Source organism: Caloenas nicobarica, chromosome 5, assembly GCF_036013445.1.
Source record: "Caloenas nicobarica isolate bCalNic1 chromosome 5, bCalNic1.hap1, whole genome shotgun sequence".
NCBI lineage: Eukaryota > Metazoa > Chordata > Aves > Columbiformes > Columbidae > Caloenas > Caloenas nicobarica.
Genome location: NC_088249.1, coordinates 25,143,971 through 25,164,130, shown reverse-complemented (window position 1 = coordinate 25,164,130; position 20,160 = coordinate 25,143,971). Strand labels below are relative to the sequence as shown.

General features: G+C 36.8%; 1 protein-coding gene across 5 annotated transcripts in view; it reads left to right on the top strand.

Annotated features, from left to right (window-relative positions):
- The window catches only part of MIA2 (MIA SH3 domain ER export factor 2), a 37,307-nt gene extending 18,388 nt beyond the window's left edge, over positions 1-18,919 (top strand). For 4 of the 5 annotated variants that reach the window (XM_065635296.1, XM_065635298.1, XM_065635300.1 and 1 more), the window contains 16 exons: positions 1,721-1,843; positions 2,416-2,539; positions 3,360-3,406; positions 3,604-3,694; positions 5,080-5,218; positions 7,317-7,418; positions 8,733-8,793; positions 9,131-9,166; positions 10,120-10,187; positions 10,942-11,024; positions 11,386-11,517; positions 13,403-13,555; positions 14,939-15,070; positions 16,841-16,917; positions 17,300-17,525; positions 18,362-18,919. In XM_065635296.1, coding sequence (XP_065491368.1) covers positions 1,721-1,843; positions 2,416-2,539; positions 3,360-3,406; positions 3,604-3,694; positions 5,080-5,218; positions 7,317-7,418; positions 8,733-8,793; positions 9,131-9,166; positions 10,120-10,187; positions 10,942-11,024; positions 11,386-11,517; positions 13,403-13,555; positions 14,939-15,070; positions 16,841-16,917; positions 17,300-17,525; positions 18,362-18,513 — 1,746 coding nt within the window. In that variant the 3' untranslated portion in view covers positions 18,514-18,919. The remainder of the gene's footprint in view (positions 1-1,720; positions 1,844-2,415; positions 2,540-3,359; positions 3,407-3,603; positions 3,695-5,079; positions 5,219-7,316; positions 7,419-8,732; positions 8,794-9,130; positions 9,167-10,119; positions 10,188-10,941; positions 11,025-11,385; positions 11,518-13,402; positions 13,556-14,938; positions 15,071-16,840; positions 16,918-17,299; positions 17,526-18,361) is intronic. The other variant, XM_065635301.1, reaches the window with a different exon arrangement.
- Positions 18,920-20,160: the final 1,241 nt, after the last annotated feature.

Sequence of the window (20,160 nt, the reverse complement as noted above, 5' to 3'; positions counted from 1 at the left end):
TTCTCTTTTATGAGGTAGTTTGTTAGCATGTGAGTTAGTTTGCTATATTAGAACATCCATATCCCTTTTTTTTTTTTTTTAAGATGGAATTTCACTTATGCTCAAAAGGTAACAAAGGTGTTATTTGTTCACAAAATTTAGAGTACTTTCTTCCTCTGTCCATTTGCACTAATGGGTCATAATCTTCTGGCACATCATAGCTTAAACATTATAACAGATATGCTGTCTCAGGTTTATGATGTGTCAGAGAGAGGATTGGGCCTTTTAGTTTGAACAAGGGAACTGTTAATCAACTCCAGACTTTCTGTGCTTTGTTTTGTTGTTGGTTTTTTTTTCAGGAACATTAGAAATATATATTGCTTTAACTTATTTCAAATCCTTGCATTCCCATTTATTCTAGTTCTTACAGGTCTATAAAGTCATGTCATTTTTTTTTCTCTTTGGCTTAATGAAGAAACATTAGCTTCCCTTTGAGGATGACGCTTAATGATAAAAGTAGTTGCCTTTATATGTTTTCTGAGCAATATTAGCATACAGAGTATTTTTGTTTTGCCTGTAATATACATAGTTTGCATGATGCTGCAAATTCATACATGACTTTTACTGCTTGAAGGGTGCAGTTGTGGGCCAAGTGGCGTTCATTCAATTCTAGTCACATACTTTTTGTTTAATGCCTTCCAGTTTATCTTTCATAAGTAGTGCTCAGGCTTGCTTGTCAATTTGCATGGCAGTTCTCCTGTTTAACTACCATTTCTTAGTTTTATTTTTAGTATAAGTGGCTGTTACGTTCTTGTTACTCAACCTAGTTATTCCCTTCAGTACATTCACTGCTTTTAAATTGATTGCCCGTTGTGCAGCTTTAAGCAGCAATATTCTTTTGACACTGAGGCAAATTTTTTTGTACTGTACCCCATGTTTTTTTACTGCATGCTTTGTCTTAACAGAAATTTGCATCAGTTCAATTTTGTTCTCGCAATATGAATGCATGGTTTACTTAGTTAATATGTTGCAGTGGTAATTTATAATGAACTGGTGCTTAAGCGTGCTGTAAAGTATTTTTGTGAAATGAGATTTTACTAGGGGATATCTCTAAAATGTAACCTTGGAATCTACCTGTCTTTTTAGTTAACCACAGTTGGTTACAAAGATACGTACTAGTAGGTGTTGATGACATATAGCTGCTGTGACTTTCATTAACAGGAAAGCTTTTTTAAAATAAAATATTTTCTTTAAGAGGTGTGAACTAGAGTAGGAGAAATAATATAGTTTTGCAAGTCACATGAATTTAAATATCTGTTTTAAAAGCTTCCTGGTTTCCCTTACCTCACTGACCTCTTACAACTTGTAAAGACAGGTACAATTTCAGAAGCATGTGTACATATTGGGGAATGAGTGTTCTCCTCTCCATCTATTCCCAGTGTTTGTAGCTGTTACACAAATTGTCACTATTTTATATCCATTGCTATTGTCACATCAGTTTTTTTAAACTGAGTGGATTATTAACGGTTGCTAAAGCAACTGCACAACAACATAGAAGTCTTATTTTCCAACTCTTGAGGTTCAGCTGTCTTGTAGTCTGTCTCTGTTAAATCTTACTGATGGGTGAGAGGTTAAAATTCTGCTTAGGTGTATATAATATACAGAACAGGCCCAAGTACTATTCATCTTTGATTCTTGGTTGTAATAGACAATCACACTAATCTGGTATTTATCTTTTTAGCTTTTACAAGAAGCTGAAGGATGGGGTGAACGATTTAGTGAACTAAATGAACAGACCAAGATGTTTGAATCGTCCAAAGCCGATATAGAAGAAGTATTGAAAAATAAAGAGAGTCAAGTCAAGGTAAATTATGACGGCTAGCATCGAATCACATCATTCAGACTGATGCTGATCACAGAGTTCCAAGAAAGACTTAACATCTCCATGTTTTAATATGCCTTAAGCTGTTTTGAGTCTTTGTCTGCTGTCTTCATTTTCTAATGTCTTATTTCCTGCTAAGCAAAAAAGCTTGCTTAGCAGCACAGTGGAGCAGTCTGATGGCCTTGGAAGCCAGCACTTAAATAAGGAAAAACTCTTTTAGTTCTGATAGAGTATTTGCATTTTTTTTTTAATTTGGAGCATGGGAGTTGGGAGTGTATTCTTACATGTGTGTACCTCATATACACAAGCCCTGCTAAAAGCATGCATACTTGGCTGCCTGGAAAGTCTTCACAGGGCACTCATGTTGACCTGCAGGTATGTTTTAATAGAAAAAGTAATATTGGACATCTAGAATCCTGTATATGGACCTCACATAATGTACTAAGGGAACTAAATTAAGGATAGAAATCCTGTAAAAGTAATTGTAATGGTAACTACGTGTTAATTGCTTGTATTTATTTTACTCTTTGTGTTTTGTGTGGGTTTTTTCTTAGTCACTGACACAATACTTACTGAAGATGAAAGACTGGAGTTCAGCAATAGGTGAAGATGATGACGCTGAAGATAATCACTGGGACATAGATATAAAGGGTGAGACAGAGAATGGAGAGCCCTTAGGTATGGTTTGTATAGCTTCCCATCTTAAATGTTTAGTAGATGTTTTAGAAGTACAAAACCAACAAACTTCTAGGAAAGTTGAAAGATTAGCTTGTAGAAGTTGGATTTTCAAAACTCACCCAGTGTTATTCATGTCAGATGATTAACTGATGCTTGGACACATCTGGAATAACCACCTGTGCTACTATTTAGCAGTGTGTAGCTGTAGCTAAAGCATACATATCATCAGAGAGCAATGCAAAGACTCAGTGCTTGGTCTCTTGCAACTTTAGCCTATGTTAGTATTAAGCAGTGATTCTCAAATGTTTTTAAGTGGAAACCTTGCTTTCCATTCTTCTTGAAGCTCCTCTCAGCAGTTGCACTGTGGGTCCTTAGAGCCTGGTTTCTTCATCCTTGTCCTTATGCAGGTGGTACTTGTTACAGGCAGTATGGTAGCACTGGAATCAGATGGGTGTAGATGTAAGGGCCCTCAAAACTGTAGCACAGAAGAGCCTTTCTTACTCTGTTTTCTTGCTGCAGCTTCTTTTTATGCTGATGTTGATTATACCATAGGCCATGGCCCAGTAAATGTTAGAGTGTGTATTCAGCATGTCACTTCTAACATGACCATTCTGAGTCTGATTGGCAAACAAAGCACTAGAATATAGGCGTATCCCTCCTGCCCCTTTGGTTTTTTCTTTTTCCTCCAAATATGCTATGCCTACCATGGTATGTTGGGGGTTGCTTTTTAGATACATATATTTTTAAAAAATAGTAGTAAGCTCTTCCACAAATTTCTTTGTGCTTTATACATGATGCATTACTCTGTTCTGTCAATCAGATGATCAACAAAAACGAACTGTGAAGAAATTGATCTATGCTGCAAAGGTATGTGATTTTAAGAAACTTGTGGACGGAAATGGGGTAAACTAGAGGGAATATATATAATTTTTATGGTAAGTTTAATTGCATGTAGGTATGAGTATCACAGAATTCATCATCTTTTAATGTTTAATTACATATTTTTGCATGCAAACAGTTTTTGATAATCTTAAAATGCCTTTTTTTTTTTTTTACTTTTGTAGTTAAATGCTTGTTTAAAGACCCTGGAAACAGAACGAGATCAAATGTATTCAAAACTATCTGATGAAAGTAAAGCTAAAGGAGAACTTGCAGGTAATTAAATGTTTTTTTTCCTTTAAGATTAATAAGATGTTACTTTTGTAAAATGGGGTCATGGGCTGTAAGTATTACTTGCAGTAAAAACTGAATTAAGTTACATTAATAGTTCTACTTGATTTTTAAAATGCCTGTTTGAGCTGAAGTTGCTAAGCTGTTTTAAATCCTTGATTTTTAGAAGGAGAGCAATCAAAGATGCTAAAGCACCATTTGCAAATTTTGTTGTACTCTGAAATATTCTATAACGTGAAGTTATAGAATCTTAAAATATGTGGGCAAAGTGATGTTAATATATAATACCACCTTTATTTGTTTTCTGGACATGAAACAATGGAGTTTTACTCTAAATTTTTGGTAGCTTAATTGCAATTAGTTTGCAATAGGTGCAAGCTCAAGAGTTATAGAATCATAAAATGGTTTGAGTTGGAAGGCACCTTGAAGATCACCTAGTTCCAACCTTCCTGCCATGAGCAGGGACATTTTCCACTAGACCAGGTTGCTCGAACCCTCATCCAACCCGGCTGCCTTAAAATCCGAAATACTGCATTTAGATAATTGAAACTATAAAAGCATCTTACTCTGTTTTTTTCCTTTGTTTTGTAGGACATACTGAACTATACGTTATGAAATGAAACCACTGCCACTTTAATTCAAATTAAAGCCTGTAATTGGCTATTGCTTTCAGAGATAACAGCCAGCAGAGTAGCCATCACATTTGACTGTGCTGTGCCTTGTTATTTGGGTGATGAAACGCTCTGTAAAACTGTATTTTTCAGTTTTTGATAGTCCTTTAAACCGACTCTTTGTGCTAGTGTGTTTTCAAAAGTGATTGCAACTCTGTCCCATAAAGATATTAAAGCTTACTTGAAGCTTTCTGTGTTTGTTGAAGAGAGTCATAGGAATAGTAAATAGGAGAAGAAACATGACTGGTTTAAATTTGAAAGATAAGGTAGTTTGACAAATCTGAGTTGTCCCTTCAGGTGACTCAGCCAGACCTTGTGTGGGTAAATCTGCAAGAGCACGTGATGGTACTGATTTTACTCCTTTAGTAGAATAATTACAATAAGAGTCCTAAATGAAAATTTATATCGTGAATTACAAAACTGCATTGTTTTCAAAGAACCTATATGATTTAGAGCAAACGCGAGATACGCACTCAGTGCTGCACTTTGTGGTAGGTAGATAGTATAGCTGCTGGTTTTCCATCAAAAGGAGCAGTACTGCTTCTCATTATATTTCTTGAAATATATGAACATATTATTGCTTATTATTAAATCAACATAGGATCAAAGGTTTTTACTGACTTTTAATATACTAAAATATTGCAAATACTTTTTTAAAATTGTGCATTGTTCCAATATAATTATCTCTGAATTTGACAGAACGTATCGAAAACCTTCAAAGTCAGCAAGCTTCCTTGCAGTCTGAAAATGAACATTTTGAAAGTGAAGTTCAAAAGCTTCAGCAGAAACTTAAAGTAATGACTGAGCTTTATCAAGAAAATGAAATGAAACTACACAGGTGCCAGTTCCTCTTTTTATATTCAATGCTTACTGTTTGATTTGATTATAACTCTTTGATTTAGGGGGCTGAAAATTACTGAAAATTTGAATATAGCTTTCTAGAGTTTTACGAACTGTAGAGACACTGTTACATTACGCTTTCGTGTACATTTGTATCACAGCAGTTTTATAGAAATTGTTTCCATGAAAGTAGGACTTTTCCACAAGCAAGTTCAGAAACAAAGATAAAACAACAATTAACCAATTTTTAATCTGTGAAATGAAATAGGTAAAGTTGAAAGCTTGATTTTAATTTTTTTTCTTAAATTAAGATATGATGTAATACAGCTATCAAAGTTGCTGAAAGGAAGACAATCAGTAGATGCTTTAACTGCGAGGTATATTTTATATAGTAAAGAGAGGTAGTAATGTCAGCATGTAGGAGTAGTTACATTCATGCAGTCCTAAACTTACATTTGGCCCTTTGAAGGCAACCGCGAGGCTGACGTGGCCCCCAGTGAAAATGAGTTTGACACCCCTGCTGCATATAAAATTAAGCTTAGAGTTAAAACATGGGCAAGCTAACTATTATCAGTAAGCAACATAGAAACCCTGTGAATCAGGTTTCATCACCAAGACAGACAGAATATGAGGGCTATACTATCAGAGTCAAGATGATGATAGTAGAGATTATGACTTACTGATTAAAATCAGAAGTATGTTAAGGACTACAAATAAATGTGATTGGGTTGGGTCACGTAGTAATCTTCAGAAGTGTGTGCATGGATGGGGCAGGGAGAGAGCAGGGAGCATCATTTTAGGGCCTGATGGTAAAATTACAGTTTCACTAGCCAGAAATTATTTCTTCAAGGAGCAGACATAATCTTAAAGGTAGCAAGAGAAGGAGCACAAGTCTTGATCCTGTACTGAGCAGTATGCAGGACCTTTTTAAAGTATTACTTTCAATAATCTGCTCTGTCTTATATCTATGTAGGTATAGGTAGTTGGCGTCTTTGTAGATGCAACAAAACATAGAAATCCACTACATCAACATTAAAAAAGAGCCAGGATGGGGGGGAGTGGGAAGGAACCTATTAAAAAGAAGCAGTCAGAAAGGAAAAATGCTTGCAGACTATGTGGATGATATTTTTAAAATACCACACTGAAGCTCAGGAAATGTAGAAAAGCCAAAAAGGAGCGGGGAAGAGCTGGCATGATGAGATAGCAGAATAAAAATGGCTATTAGTGTTAAAGGCATCATTTAAAAAGCTAGGTGTCTTCAAACAAGGGCAATAGAGCTAGGTGTCTTCAAACAAGGGCAATAGAAAAGTAGGAAATGGAGACTGAGCAGAAAATAAGTTTAACCCATGTTCAAAAGGCCCATGATTTAGATAGTTTGATTGCAAAGGACTGCTGTTTATGGGGAAAATGACCAGTTTATCCGTTCAGGGCTGTGCACAGCAGTCTCCATGTGTGTTGTGCAGAATTAATTTGTGCATAATCTGTGGTCTGGAATATGGGTTTTCTCATCTGTAGTGTCTGATAAGGTGTAAAGAAAGAGGGACCTGCAAAGAAATTTTTAATAGCTAATAACCTTTTTCTTAAGTGAATTATGTTAAAATGTAAAAAAGTACCAGAACAAATCAGTTGAAGTCAGTGTAGTCTGGTTTTTAATTTGATTTGATTTAATTTGTGGCTGCATTTTTTTTTTTCCCCCTCCCTCTGTACCTACTCCCTCCTCCCCCCCAGAAAGAAACCATCTTTGGGGATATGGATTGCCTTCCAGATTCCTTTTAGGAATAGTGGTAATCTAATTGTTTCACATAGACCAGTTACTTAACTGGGGAAAGAAGGGAAAAAACAACAACAACAAAAACCACAAAAAAACGCAACAACCCCCAAAACCAACAAATAAACCCAACACAACAGTTTGAGTACAAACTAGTGCAAACTAGTGCTATTTATGGTATTTCATATGTTGCCTATACAACTCTTTATCTGCATAAATATAATGTATTCATCACGCCTAAATAATTGGACAAGTTTTTCTTGACAGACTAACTACAAAATTGTTGATTTGAAACAGAATTAACCATAGTTTTTGAATTTTGTTAAAGGAAGCTGACAGTAGAAGAGAGAGAACGCCTACAGAAAGAAGAAAAGCTTTCTAAAGTAGATGAAAAAATTAATCATGCTGCTGAAGAACTAAACAGCTACAGGTAATTACAGATTTTAGTTACTGTAATCACTTGTTCCTAAGTGAACAAAAGGCAATAGAGAATTAACAGAAACGCCAGTGTAAGTGAATGTCTTTTCTTCCAGTTTCTTTGGTTTTTGTGTATGTTACATGCCGCTTTGGGTGTAATAATACATACTAAGGGAGTTTTTGCTTTCTTAAAAAGTTTAGGTATGGAAGATCACTAGCAACTTTTCCTCCATTTGAATGCTAGTTGTATTGACATGTTCACTTTAATGGAATGGTAGAAGTGGGTCTCTAATCTAGTTTTCTTTACTGAACAGAGATAAAAATATGGAGTTAAGAGAATGCTGAGAAATAAATGCGATGTTCAGTTTTCCTGTAGATCCTAACATATTTATGTTGTATAGTTACTGTATTTCTGTATCTCTAAGCTTGTCAAATAGTACTGTTGTTTAGAAATTCTTTACTAACATACTGTGATATAGGAATATTTTCTGTAGTTGTTTTTTAACTGCTTTGCTATATTTTGTGTTACATCAACTCGATACCTCTGGTTTGTTCCTGTGGTTTCTCAAACTATGGTGTAATTATTCAATCTATAATGTATATTTGCCATCTTCCTTCAATGTTTATGGGATAATTGACCCTCACTGAATGATACTGACCAACAATGCTTCCTGAAGAGTTAATTAGATTAATTCTTCTCCAAATTGTAAAGTTCTTGTAGACATTCTTCAGTAGTCATACAGGAAGACAGAATTCACCCTTCTTGATTTACTCTAGAATGTGAACATTGTAGACATCTTAAAGAGAATATTAATATTGCAAATGGAGTATAATTCAACAATAAAGGTGTTTTTGGCCCACCTGCTGAAAGAATGGAGAACCTGGCGAGGCTGTGCACAGGGCAGCTGGCAGCAAAGGTGGCATTGTACTTTCTGTGGTCTTGAAATAACGTTAGTGCAAGTGACCGTCCCCCAGGATTGACTGCAGTACCATGTGACAGCACGATGCTCCAGCCACATTGGTACATTTGCTGAGCTGGGTGAGGCTGCCTGCTAGGGTGTGTGTGGAAACATAGCACAGACCACTGAAAAGCTGGGGAGATGTTAGTTTTTTTGGTTCTGTTATTTTGTTTACATTCCTGTTTGCACTAATCTAGGGCCTAGAATTTCCACTGCTACTATAATTTTTCTGTATCGCCTGGACCTAGGTGACAATACTGTCTTTTGGATTAAAAAAAAAAAATCTGAGTACACCTCGTGTTTACTATGTTTAAAGTTACTTTCCTCCACATTTTATTACAATGTCATAAATCCTGATTTTGTTACAGACAGCGAGCAAAAGATCTTGAAGAAGAGCTAGAAAGAACCATTCGTTCTTATCAGAATCAGGTATGTGCTTTGTGTTACTTAGATCTGTGCCAAGTAGAAGGGATATTATTGCAGCTGAAGTACCACTTTTAGCCAGGTTGTGATACTACATTTGGCTTAGTTTTGTTAGGTGGTTCTTTGCCTTTTTTTTTTTTCTCTCCTTCCCGTTCTTAATGCAATCTGGTTTTGACTGATACAATTTAATAGCAGAAATCACCAGATAACTTTATGAAAAAGTTAAATTTTAAGTTTCGATGTTTCATTATAAATGATTCACACATAAAATTTATGAATAAGGGCATATACTCAAGTTTTATTTTTTAGATGAATAATGATCTGATGAATCTTTCTTCCACAGATTACTTCACATGAGAAGAAAGCTCATGATAACTGGGTAAGTTCCAAATACTGAATTTTCTGAACTTCATGCATCTTCTTTTTCTGTTATTTGAATAGCTTGCTTTATCACTTTTTTGTTTCTTACAAAAAACAATCAAAATTAACTCTAACCTGTCACCTTCAAACATACAGATTTCTTGCAGAAATACACAAAAGCATGTTAAAAGTACTTCTTCCGTAAAAATAGTTGGAATAATTAAGTCGGATACATACAAGCACAGTAGAAAGATATGAGAATATTATTTGCTATAGCAATAAATCTGCTGGATAACATGTTACCATTTAATAAATGTGTGACATTTTGCTAATAGTAAAAGCTTTTGGCCTTATTTCAATGCCATTTCAGTATTTTCCATGGATGTTATTCATTTCTTTTAGCTACTAATGGAAGACGTTATGTCCTGTGAGAACAGTATGTTCCATTGACAGCTTCCTAAGAATGTTGCTATGAAATCCATTTGTACCTTTTTTTCCCCAAACAGGAAACTTTAAAATATCTCCCGACTAATACATTCTTCAGTTTCATAGAGTGGTCTATATTGAAAATCCTGTTAAAAGCTGTAGTACTTCACGATCATATTTTTACAGTCTTTAACTTTGTGATTTTAAAATAAAACTTTCTTATATAAGATTTGAGACTTCAAATCTTGTACATATTCTCTAGATACTTCAAAGCAGCTACAGCCAAAGAATTTCATTTCTGCAGTTTTAAGAACCTGCAGGAAATTCATATCATTCATCTAAAAATTTGGATAGTAGAGCTGCTAATGTTATTTGGTGATGTATGTGAGGCTCTGTTTCATATGCTTTATACACTAGGCATGAAAATACGGCACACACACTTCAGATAGGAAAATAATGTCTTGGATCTAGGACCTGTCACATTTACAAAGCATTTAATTAATAAACAGCAATATCTAAGCATTTGACTTTTGTCTCTCCCTAAAGCTGACAGCCCGAGCAGCTGAAAGACACCTCAGTGATATTAAAAAAGAAAATGCACATAACAGACAAAAGTAAGTGCAGTCCTGAAGTAAACAAATGCAATTTGACATCTATGTTTTGGATTTATGCAGTTCGGTATTTTCTAGACCTATGTTAATCAATTGTGGTGCAAACAGGGCAGAGAGAGCACAGTGTTCCATTGGAGTTCTAGAAGAAAGAGTCATTTGAGTGTTCCTTTAATGATAACGTGCAAAAAAATAAGAACTTAAGAATTATATGAAGTATTGAAATATTTCAGGAAAGAAACAGAATGTAGCACTGGAACTCAAAGGTTTTGGGGGTGTTGTGATTGTGGTGGTTGGGGGTTTTTTTGGTTTTTTTTGTGGGGGGTGGTGGTGTTTTATTTTGGGTTTTTTTAATAAGTATGTATCAACCAGATGTTGTGGTTACCTGATGATTTTACAGCTTATCTCAGAAGTTAAGACTGAGCTAACAGATCAAGTGGTGGTGGTTGAGAGGAACCTTTTAGGTATGAAGTTAACTAGTACTTGGAATGTAGTTTAGAGTACTCGTGAGAGTAACATGATGCTAGGAATTGTGACATCTAACATGCCACTTCAGCTTCTGAATTATGGTTTAAATACAGCAACGTAGAGAAATGCTTTCAGGAATTCTTAAGTTCAGAGTTCTGTGACATCCTTTGTCTTTCTTTCTTTAAGGAATAAAATACCCTTTATGTAGAAAGCCTAGCAGTAAACAGTGCAATCCAGTTAAAACTTCTGCAGTTCTTGGTTATTTACTACTTTTATTGTTGTTTATTTGCAGATTAACTGAAGCAGAATTTAAACTTGACCTTTTAGAAAAAGATCCATATGCTCTTGATGTTCCAGTTAGACCATTTGGCAGAGGTACAGTATTGAATTGTAAAATAAAGCCTAATTGTTTTGGTTTATGGCTTTGTTTCCCAAGACCACACATATGTAATTGTTTGAAAACTATCTTGGCCATGTGTATGTACAAATAACAGTCATTTAAAAAAACAATTGGGTCATAAGTGACTCTAGGTCATGTCAAGTATTCTGTTGAAACTAAGAGCGTTTGTAGTATCGATGAGAGTAGACTGGGAATATGATACACATTGTAATTAGAGCACCATTTTTATTTCACTTATACAATTTAGTTTTAAACTTCACCTGAGAAGTTAATTATTTTATACAGTTTGCTGAACTAAATATTGTGAACTTGAGTATTTTGTTTTAACTGTTCCAGAGCATTCCCCATATGGACCCTCACCAATGGGCCGGCCTTCATCTGAAACAAGAGCTTTTCTTTCCCCTCCAACTTTATTGGAGGGTCCTTTAAGGCTTTCACCTCTGCTTCCAGGTGGAGGAGGAGGAAGAGGTACAATTCTTAAATTTGAAAACGTATCTGTTCTGGATTTCTCTCTCCTCTACTGTAAACCTGTCACACCTTTTCCTCTTGCTGGTGACAAAAAGTATTAAACCAACCGATTCAATGTAAACAGTTAATCAGACAAACTCTTCCTGTTTTCCGACTTGCTTCTAAAGCTGTCTAATGTGTAACAGTACGATGGAAAATTTACTTGCTACGAGTGGGTTGGTCAGGGAATTCATTTTAGAAGCATTCATTGAGAAAAGTGAAAACCCAAACTTAATCAGTCTTGGTTTACTTCTTGGAGAAGTGGGGTTCTGCTGTTAGAAACTTGTGATTTCAAAGTAAACAAGAGTCAATTAGATTTCTGAAGAAAGGATACTGCCACTTCCATCTCCATGGTCTACAGTTGGTGAGAGAAGGAGAGGATACCTGTGTTGTCAGTAACATGAGACAGTTTTGTTGAAGGTCACGATACTAGGAAGTTACTGATTGGATAAATTGTTTTCCTCCCTTTGTTCTAAATTTGAGGCAGTCATATGTGGAGACAATTTCTTCCCTAGTGATAAAAGGGACCAGGAAGGATGTGTTTAAGGAGTCAAATGCAGAGCTTGATGCATAGGTGCAAAGCAAGCTGTGATGTTGTGAGTTGTAAGGGAGGAAAACCACTATTCCTTTGTATTTTTGATGTTGATGGAAATAGTGTAGGTAAATACTGGACTGGAGTTCAGCATCTGTTACAGGTAATAAGCTATAATTTAATTTACTACTACTGTTACTTCCCATGAAATAAGTACAGGTTTCAATGGGTGTATGTCTAAATGTCTCTTCTATAGGGATTTCACTAGTCAATATCGATGATTTTTTATTTTTTTTTTTTTTAGAAGACCAGCATGGACTATTTATTTATCTTAGTTCTTTGTAAAAAGCATATCCAGTACATATGAAAGTTGATTCATTTTCAAAGTCAGGAAAAAGTCTGAGATTGAATGTTCAACTCTAGCTATACAACACACAAGCAAAATCATACTTGACAATTTATTTGTATAGAGACAGTAAGTAACGAAACTGAACCGTCCAGTGTATCTTCAAATTGCAGATTACCTTCTGCTGGTGAGGAAGAGTAAAAACTGGATTTCAGGATGCAGGATTAGCAAGAAAAGAGACTGTGCAAAGGCAGCACTAATGTAACTTGGGTAGATTAAACAAATGATGTATTTCAATAATGCCAGCTACAGAACAGTTATAGTGCTCATCTCACTGTACAAGATGCAAAATGGCTTCAAATTTCAGAGAATTAGAGTGTGATACCAGAATTCAGTATTTCTGTCATTTTTCAGACAAAATCTATTTTAAAGGAAGCTTGCAACCTAAAACCACAGATTCTCACAATTTCTCTTGCACTTGGTTATGTGTTTACCTGGTCTTCTCGTATTTTTTTCTTGAATAAAGAATTAGAAAGAACCAGAAGAGTGAATGTAACATGGATATTTTGTCATGATGCAAGTGTTAATTTTCAGTGTGCTAATTTTTAGTTTGATTAGCAGCAGGTTTTTTAGCACTGAGAAGATTTATCTTGAGGCCACTAGTTTCTCTGATTCGAATTAAATGAAACTCTTAAAATGATTATTTTTTTTTAAAAGTACAGGTTCTCTAGATAACACTCTTGTTGAACTAAGATTTTTTTCATTCCGAAGAAACCTTTTAAACACTTGTATTAAACGTAACTGGCCATCAGAAAACAGCTGGAAAGTCCTGTGGAGCCACGCACCTCTCAAATCTTGACAGTGTTGGCGTTCCATGATTCATGCTACTATTTTCAGACTTGATGAAGAAAGCCATAATAGAGGATTTAAAGTACCTGGGTAAATAGCTGTCTGATTTCTTTGATTAGGATCCAGAGGACCAACTGCCATGTATGAAGCTGGTAATGAAAGAGGAGAGCTGAGTTCTGACAGATTAACTGATCCCCACAGACCACCATCAGATACTGGGTCCCTGTCCCCACCTTGGGATAGAGAACGCAGGATAATTCTGCCTCCACCAGGTATAATACTCTGCTTAGCTACTGTATCTGTGGAAAAATGGGGTTACTGACTTGCAGTGAATATATATTAAAGTATTTTTTTGCTTAAAAATATGAAATGTTTTCTTGAAATGCATGTGCAATTGCACAGGAAAGGGTTTTTTAATAGTAGGTTTTTTCCCCCCTTCTTGAATGGTGCAGTTCAGTTGCACTTCTTTTGTGCCGTCTTTTAAATGTATATTGTTACTAGCAGTGTACAATCAACTGTTTGGTTTTATCATTTTACTGAAGGTTTGTTCAGTGCATCAATAGACCTGTCTGGGCTGGATGATTAATAAGAGATCTGAAGAAGTAAAAAGCTTTAATGGCACATTAGCTATAAATAAATAAAAGCTAGCTAATGTTGAAAAATACTTTTTTTTAAAAAAAAATTTTACATTAATAGTACAGGAGTACCATGGTACAATCATCCTGTTGGGTACATATTTCATGTTGATACTGCCTCTGATATTTAACAACAAAATCAGTCTTCACTCTTACTTCAGCTAAGCATCTGTATTTCACATCGTCACTCAAGGAAGACAGAGATAATTGGAGAGGATACTACTGATATTTCTAAAGTAAGCAATGTGGGGGGAAGGACAACCTTCCTGTGTACCTGTAACAAAGAAGGAAAAATGCTACAAGTTTAAAAAAAAAGTTAAAAATTAGGTAAAGTACACAGATTAAAGTACCTCAATTATTAGATGCAGCAAGCAATGTTGTAGTTGCTACACATATGTGTGAAAGCCTGATGATAAAACTCAAAGTCTGCTCAGGATGCAATTTCTCATTTGCCAGATCTGATCTATTGACAGGACATTGCAGAGAGGTCGTTGTGTTTCCTTGACTTGCACTGTGTTCTTACCCCATCTTTGCGCTTAGATCTCACTGATGCAGTTTGTCTTGTACCTGCATGCTTGATTGCTAGATCTGATGCAAGGAATTGGTGGAAACACATTACAGCACTATGAAACGTAACAGAAAACAGCACTCTTGTCTAAGAATGGCTTAAAACATATAGTACCTTATTTTGCCTTCGACCTTCACTGCTATACTGAACCTTTGTTTCAAGTCCCCGCTGTTTATAACTTAGGCAATCATAACTTTTGAAATTCTACTGTATGTTAAACCAAAAATCAATGAACTTTTGTCTTCTGCAGATCCTTAGAAATGTAAGCTGTAGTACATACTTGGTGGGATTCCTATGTTTGGGTTTCTTTAAGATTTGTTTGCTCACTCTGAATAGTCAGTTTGGATATTTACAAGAGCATGAGATATCCAGATAATTGTGCTCGTCTACAGTTGTATGGAATGCGGGGAATAAATGTTAGCTGACCTGTTTTGTGATTTCTTCAATGTTAGGTGAGCCTTACTCTGATCCAGTTCTTCCTCCTCGAAGACAAGAAAGATTTTTCCCTAATCCTCCAAATACTGGGAGGCTTTCTGGACCAGCAGAACTACGAACTTACAACATGCAGTCTTTTGATAAAACAGGTGAAAATTGCTTTCATGATACTATCAAATGGAGATTCTTGGTATATGTTGACTATATTTAGTAAGTTGTGCTAAGAGGACAACTTCATAGCTACTATGGACCTGATGTTCCATTGTGTTAAAACCTTTTAACACCTGCTGGCCTTGGTTCAGTCTTTCCCTGTTACCAACAGTAACGGTCTCTTTTTCAGGATTGGCCTTGAGTCTGTTTTGGCACGACAGTGTTAAAATATCACAAACCTTCACGTGCATTTCCATGCCACATTTGGTGAAGTTAGAAAGAGCTGGTGTCAGTAAGACTGAAAGAATAACGGAAAGATTTTCAAATGTCCACTGGCTTTGTTTACTGAACTAGAAGGTCCCGAATTCTCCTTCTTCAAACTGTTTACCATACTTGCAGTTGCACCCAACTTAATCACATATTTCACCAACCCAAGTACCACTTGTTTTAAATTGGCCAATTATGTAAATTCTGGTTAGTGATACTTAGCAACAGCCAGAAACTCAGCAGCAAGTTTTGGTGACTTAAACTGTATCACTGAAACAGTTTAAGAGATAAAGCCTTAAGACTTAGTAAGCAGTTTTCATCCTTATTTAATGCCTAGTAAGTCACATGTGTCTTATTTATCAGCTAGCCTGAAACCATTAAACTGCCAACAGAACTTTGCCACCCAGTATTCAGTTACTGATATGATTAGTAGTAACTTACCATCTTTGCCCAGTTTCTGGCAATAAGAGGGAGAACCTTTTACTTGCTGTCACAGTTTGGGAACTGGGAATGCTGAATTCTTTTTCAGGTAGAAGGTTCAGGTTTTACAGGGAATTGTTCTCTACTGGAAGGCAGTTCTGTCTGTACAGCCACTCACGTTCCTACCCTCTTTCCCAAGCCTCCCTGTCTTTCACTTCTGCTTCCTAATACTTTGTGTTCCACTGAGGTCTTTCTTTTAGCACCTGGATGCTGACTGAAGGGCAGGAGTGCACTGTCTTTGAACTCATTGCATCCATTTTTACCCTTTTCTTCAGCAGCTGGCAAGCAACAATGTTAAAAAAAAAAAAAAAAGAAAATTAAAGGCTGTATTCACTTCTTGGGCAGTTCAAAACCTACTTAAAGGAAACAGGGTTTTGCTACATAATCTTGCTGCCAGCATTTAGCAGGTCATTAAGTGTACGTGAATGGTGCTTTTTAGAGGCATTTCATTTCAGTAGGCTTGGGTGAGTATTTGTAAAAATAGCAAAAAAGTCCAACAAAAGTTTAAAAAAAGAAAACAACAAAACCAACAAAAACCCGAACATCCTACACATACCACCTGGCTTCAGAACAGCAATGTCTCGCAGTACTGAAATCCAGGCTCCAACTTCGCAGTTGGAACTTACCAAAGAAATAAAGTATTAGCAGGAGGGAGGGGAGAGTGGAACTGCTACAGTAATGTTAAGATGTATCACTAGGAAAATTCACTTGTAACTTATTAAAAAAAAAAAAAGGAAAAATAAAAAAACTAAAATGGAAGGAAAAGCCGTATTTGGATACAAGAAACTTCGGTAAAAGCTGCACCCTTGTAATTCACATGTAACTTGTACAGAATGGAGAAGATACTCGGTCATAGCTTTGTGTTCCTGATTGTCTTTTGATCTGCCCCCAGAACAGTTGCTTAGTACAGCAATACTTATTTTTTTTCTTGCCTATATGTCCTGATTTCAGAGAAAGTACTGAAATCAGTGGTGGGGAGAAGGAGGTCAGTGCTAAATAGCTTGTTTAACTTTTGCATACAGATGGACAAACACCTTCAGAAAATAGCCCACAAACAGAACCAAGTGGAAATGGGATGAAAGATCATTCTAACCTTACTGTAAGTAGCTAAACAGAAATTTTATTTAAAGCAGCTTTAATTTTCTGCAAAACTTTTAGGAAAATTTGTCTCTAGTATGTTGGTTATGTTATATTGCATTGTGAAGTCCAAATTATAAAATTGTGTGCTTTTAACACAGCACTTAACTGTCTTGTGAATTAATTTTGCGTGACTAATACAATACCTGCTAAAAATTAATTACAACCCAAAAGATGAAACTGTGGGCAAGCTGAGACAGCCTTGCTCAGGATTCTGCTGCAGCTAAAGCAGAGCCGTGAGCCAGTGTGAGTGTCTACATCAAAGTGGGCCTGATGGGATCAGAGATGTTCCTGCTTCATATCCCTTTCCCTAAGCTGACCTCCCTGTTTTTGTTGTGTTGCAGAGCTCACTACCTGATCAGCCGTTGGCTTCTGAAAGCGAAGCTGTCGGTTCGGGGTTTGCTCCTCCACCCTTCCCTCCAGTCAGGCCACCGATGATGCCAGTGGATTCCAGAGCACCTTTCATGAGACGGGGGCCCCCTTTTCCTCCCCCTTCTCCTGCTGGCATATACGGACCACGTGAATGTTTTCCAGTACGAGACTTCGGGCTTCCACGCCCTCCGCTGCCAAGTACGTAGCGTTTGCCGGCATTTACTTCAAGCTAAGTTGATGAACACATGTGCTTTGTGCAGGTAGTGAGTTATCACACTGGGTGAACACTTAAATCTTTATTTGCACGTACTGCTTCTCAGTTTATCTAACTGGGAGCATCTTCTCTGATGAAGGTTAATTGCATTGAACACTTTGGCTTCTAAACAGTTGCTTATATTGATAATGTTTTTTACAAATGCTAGCTTTGGCTGGAAAATACACATAGCACTTCAGCATTTAAAGAGTTATTGTTAGGGTGGGAAAGCAAGTAGATGTTTACCTTAATCCTTTTCTTCCTACAAGGTTGCATCATATATAAATCTTAAAGCTTCATCCTTTAGCTTCGAGGTATGCTAGTGTCCATACAAAAGCATGCATTTGGGACATAATTAATTGTTTTTCCTTGGAGTTTGCATTAGTGGAGCAAGATGTGTCAGACTGAAGGGCTGCTTCTGCCTCTCGCTGTTCTCTGATTAACCTGTGCAGAACTACTGTTATTTTCCAGAGTATCTGTCAGGTGTGGGAGCCAAGTGCTGCCACCACAGAGCAGAGGTGATGGTGGCAGCAGCAGCAGCCCATTAACAGACACTGGCTGCTGCCATGAGTCTGGTGGAGGTAACCACTGAAAAAAGTGCTTGATGTGTCCTTCCCTTCTGAGCATCTTTGTCTCTTTGGAACAGAAGACTTAACTGAGGTCTGTTTCGTGACATCTGTTGAGTGAGGCTGTTGCTGAGTAGCAAGCTCTGTGGGGTAGCAGGAGGTATGTGTTTGCTGTTACAGCTGACACTAACTGGAATACTTTGCTTCTCTCACAGTAAGAAATCCATTTCCGATGAGATCTTACCCTCACTATCCGCCTCCACGACCTGGATTTTTGCCTCCACCACCACATCCTGAAAATAGAGTTGAGCCACCTCAGTCAAATCCATCAGCTGTAGAACAACCAGAACCACCACAGGAGACTTGACAGTCATTTGAGCAATGTGCCAAACCATTTCTGTACTCTCCTAATGGCATTTTTCCTTACATTAAGTAACCATTGTTACTTAGGTATACATAAACTCCTTTGCTCAAATTGAAGCTTAATAGAAAATTCTCAGGATAGTATTTTGTAAATAAAGAATGAAATAACTATGAATATTGTGAATAAGTGATTTCCATTGTACAATAGTAATTTTAAATTAAGTATTTCTAACTTGAGTAATCTCTTCAGAGGTGTATAAAATTAAATCATGTGAACCATATTTTAAAAGCCCAGCTGCTTTGTCCTTGTTCAGCTGTACAGGGAATCTCTGCATGCCAAAAGTGATGCTTGCTGCTTTATGAATAGAATGTGAAAACAAAACTGTTAATAAAAATCTCCTGAAAATGAATGCACTGTCACTGTTAACATGGTACTATAGAAGCAGTTCAAGTGAAGAGGAACTAATATCATTCCCTACTACAAACATACTACATTGATGACCACACAGGAGAGCTTTACAAAGGGGAAGACAAAATGTAGAGCAAGTCTCCCACCTCTTCAAAACCAAGAGTGGGGGGTGGTGTTTTACTGAAAATGTGTTTATGGGTTTTTTTAATGACAGGGGAAGGAGGAGTCATGGCTATGTGATGATGCTTCAGCGGCACCAGACCTTTGCCTTTGAAGATGAAATGGCTGCAGCAAACTAATATTAGGGTGGTTTTTTTTTTTTACTTTCTCAAGATGAATTTAGTTTTTTAGTCTTCAGATTTTAACACTGGCATTTGGGAAGCCGGGAGGGACAAAAATACCACTTCCCCAGTTCCTTCAACTCTTACTCTTACTCAACAAAATGGCCACATAGGATGGGGCAGGGGATATCTCTATGCATGCTCATCCTAACAGATAATACAGATAATTAAAACTGCAAAGCAAGGTAGAATTTCTTGCTTGCCTAGACCAAGCACAGAAGCAAGTATACCACATACACATCACAAAAAAGCAGCAAAATGGTCAAGAACATGGTGGCAAACATTTTAAAACAAAGCATTTTATATATTAGTTGTGCCCATGCACGTTTTGTAGTGATTGCTGGGCTCCATAAAAAAGCAGAACTTAAAAAATACAAAAAAGTAGCAAACTGCAGCATTAATAATTTTGTGCATTAGGTGTGTTGTCTACCTGTTTGCTTGAGGTTGCTGTTTGCTTCTTCCCTTGCAGTGATGGGCACTTCCCTGCAGTTTGTCTGTGCCACTCTGGCTCTGGGCTAGACCCCAGCTCTATTTTTACTGACTATTGTACAATTTAAAGACTTCTGCTAGAGGCTGTTGGCTGTTCTGTCAGTTCAGCTTCAACTTGAACCTTGTGTCCTGACTCCCAATGCTGTCAGCTGTGATGGACCCTTTACGATAGAGAAGGAAACTGCTTTTAGCAAGCCCCATGTGCAGTCCTGCTGCCATTCCCCCATTCTCTGCACACACACACAGTTTCAGCCTTGAGTATGAATACAGCCACCACAGCCCATAATTAGCAGTTACCAAAAAAAAGAAGTCTCCAGCCCACTTTTTCTGCAATTGCTTAGGTGAAGTGTGCCAAGCAAGGGCTTTTTCTTTTGCAGCTCAGTTCTGCTCCCACCATTATTTCCACACAGGC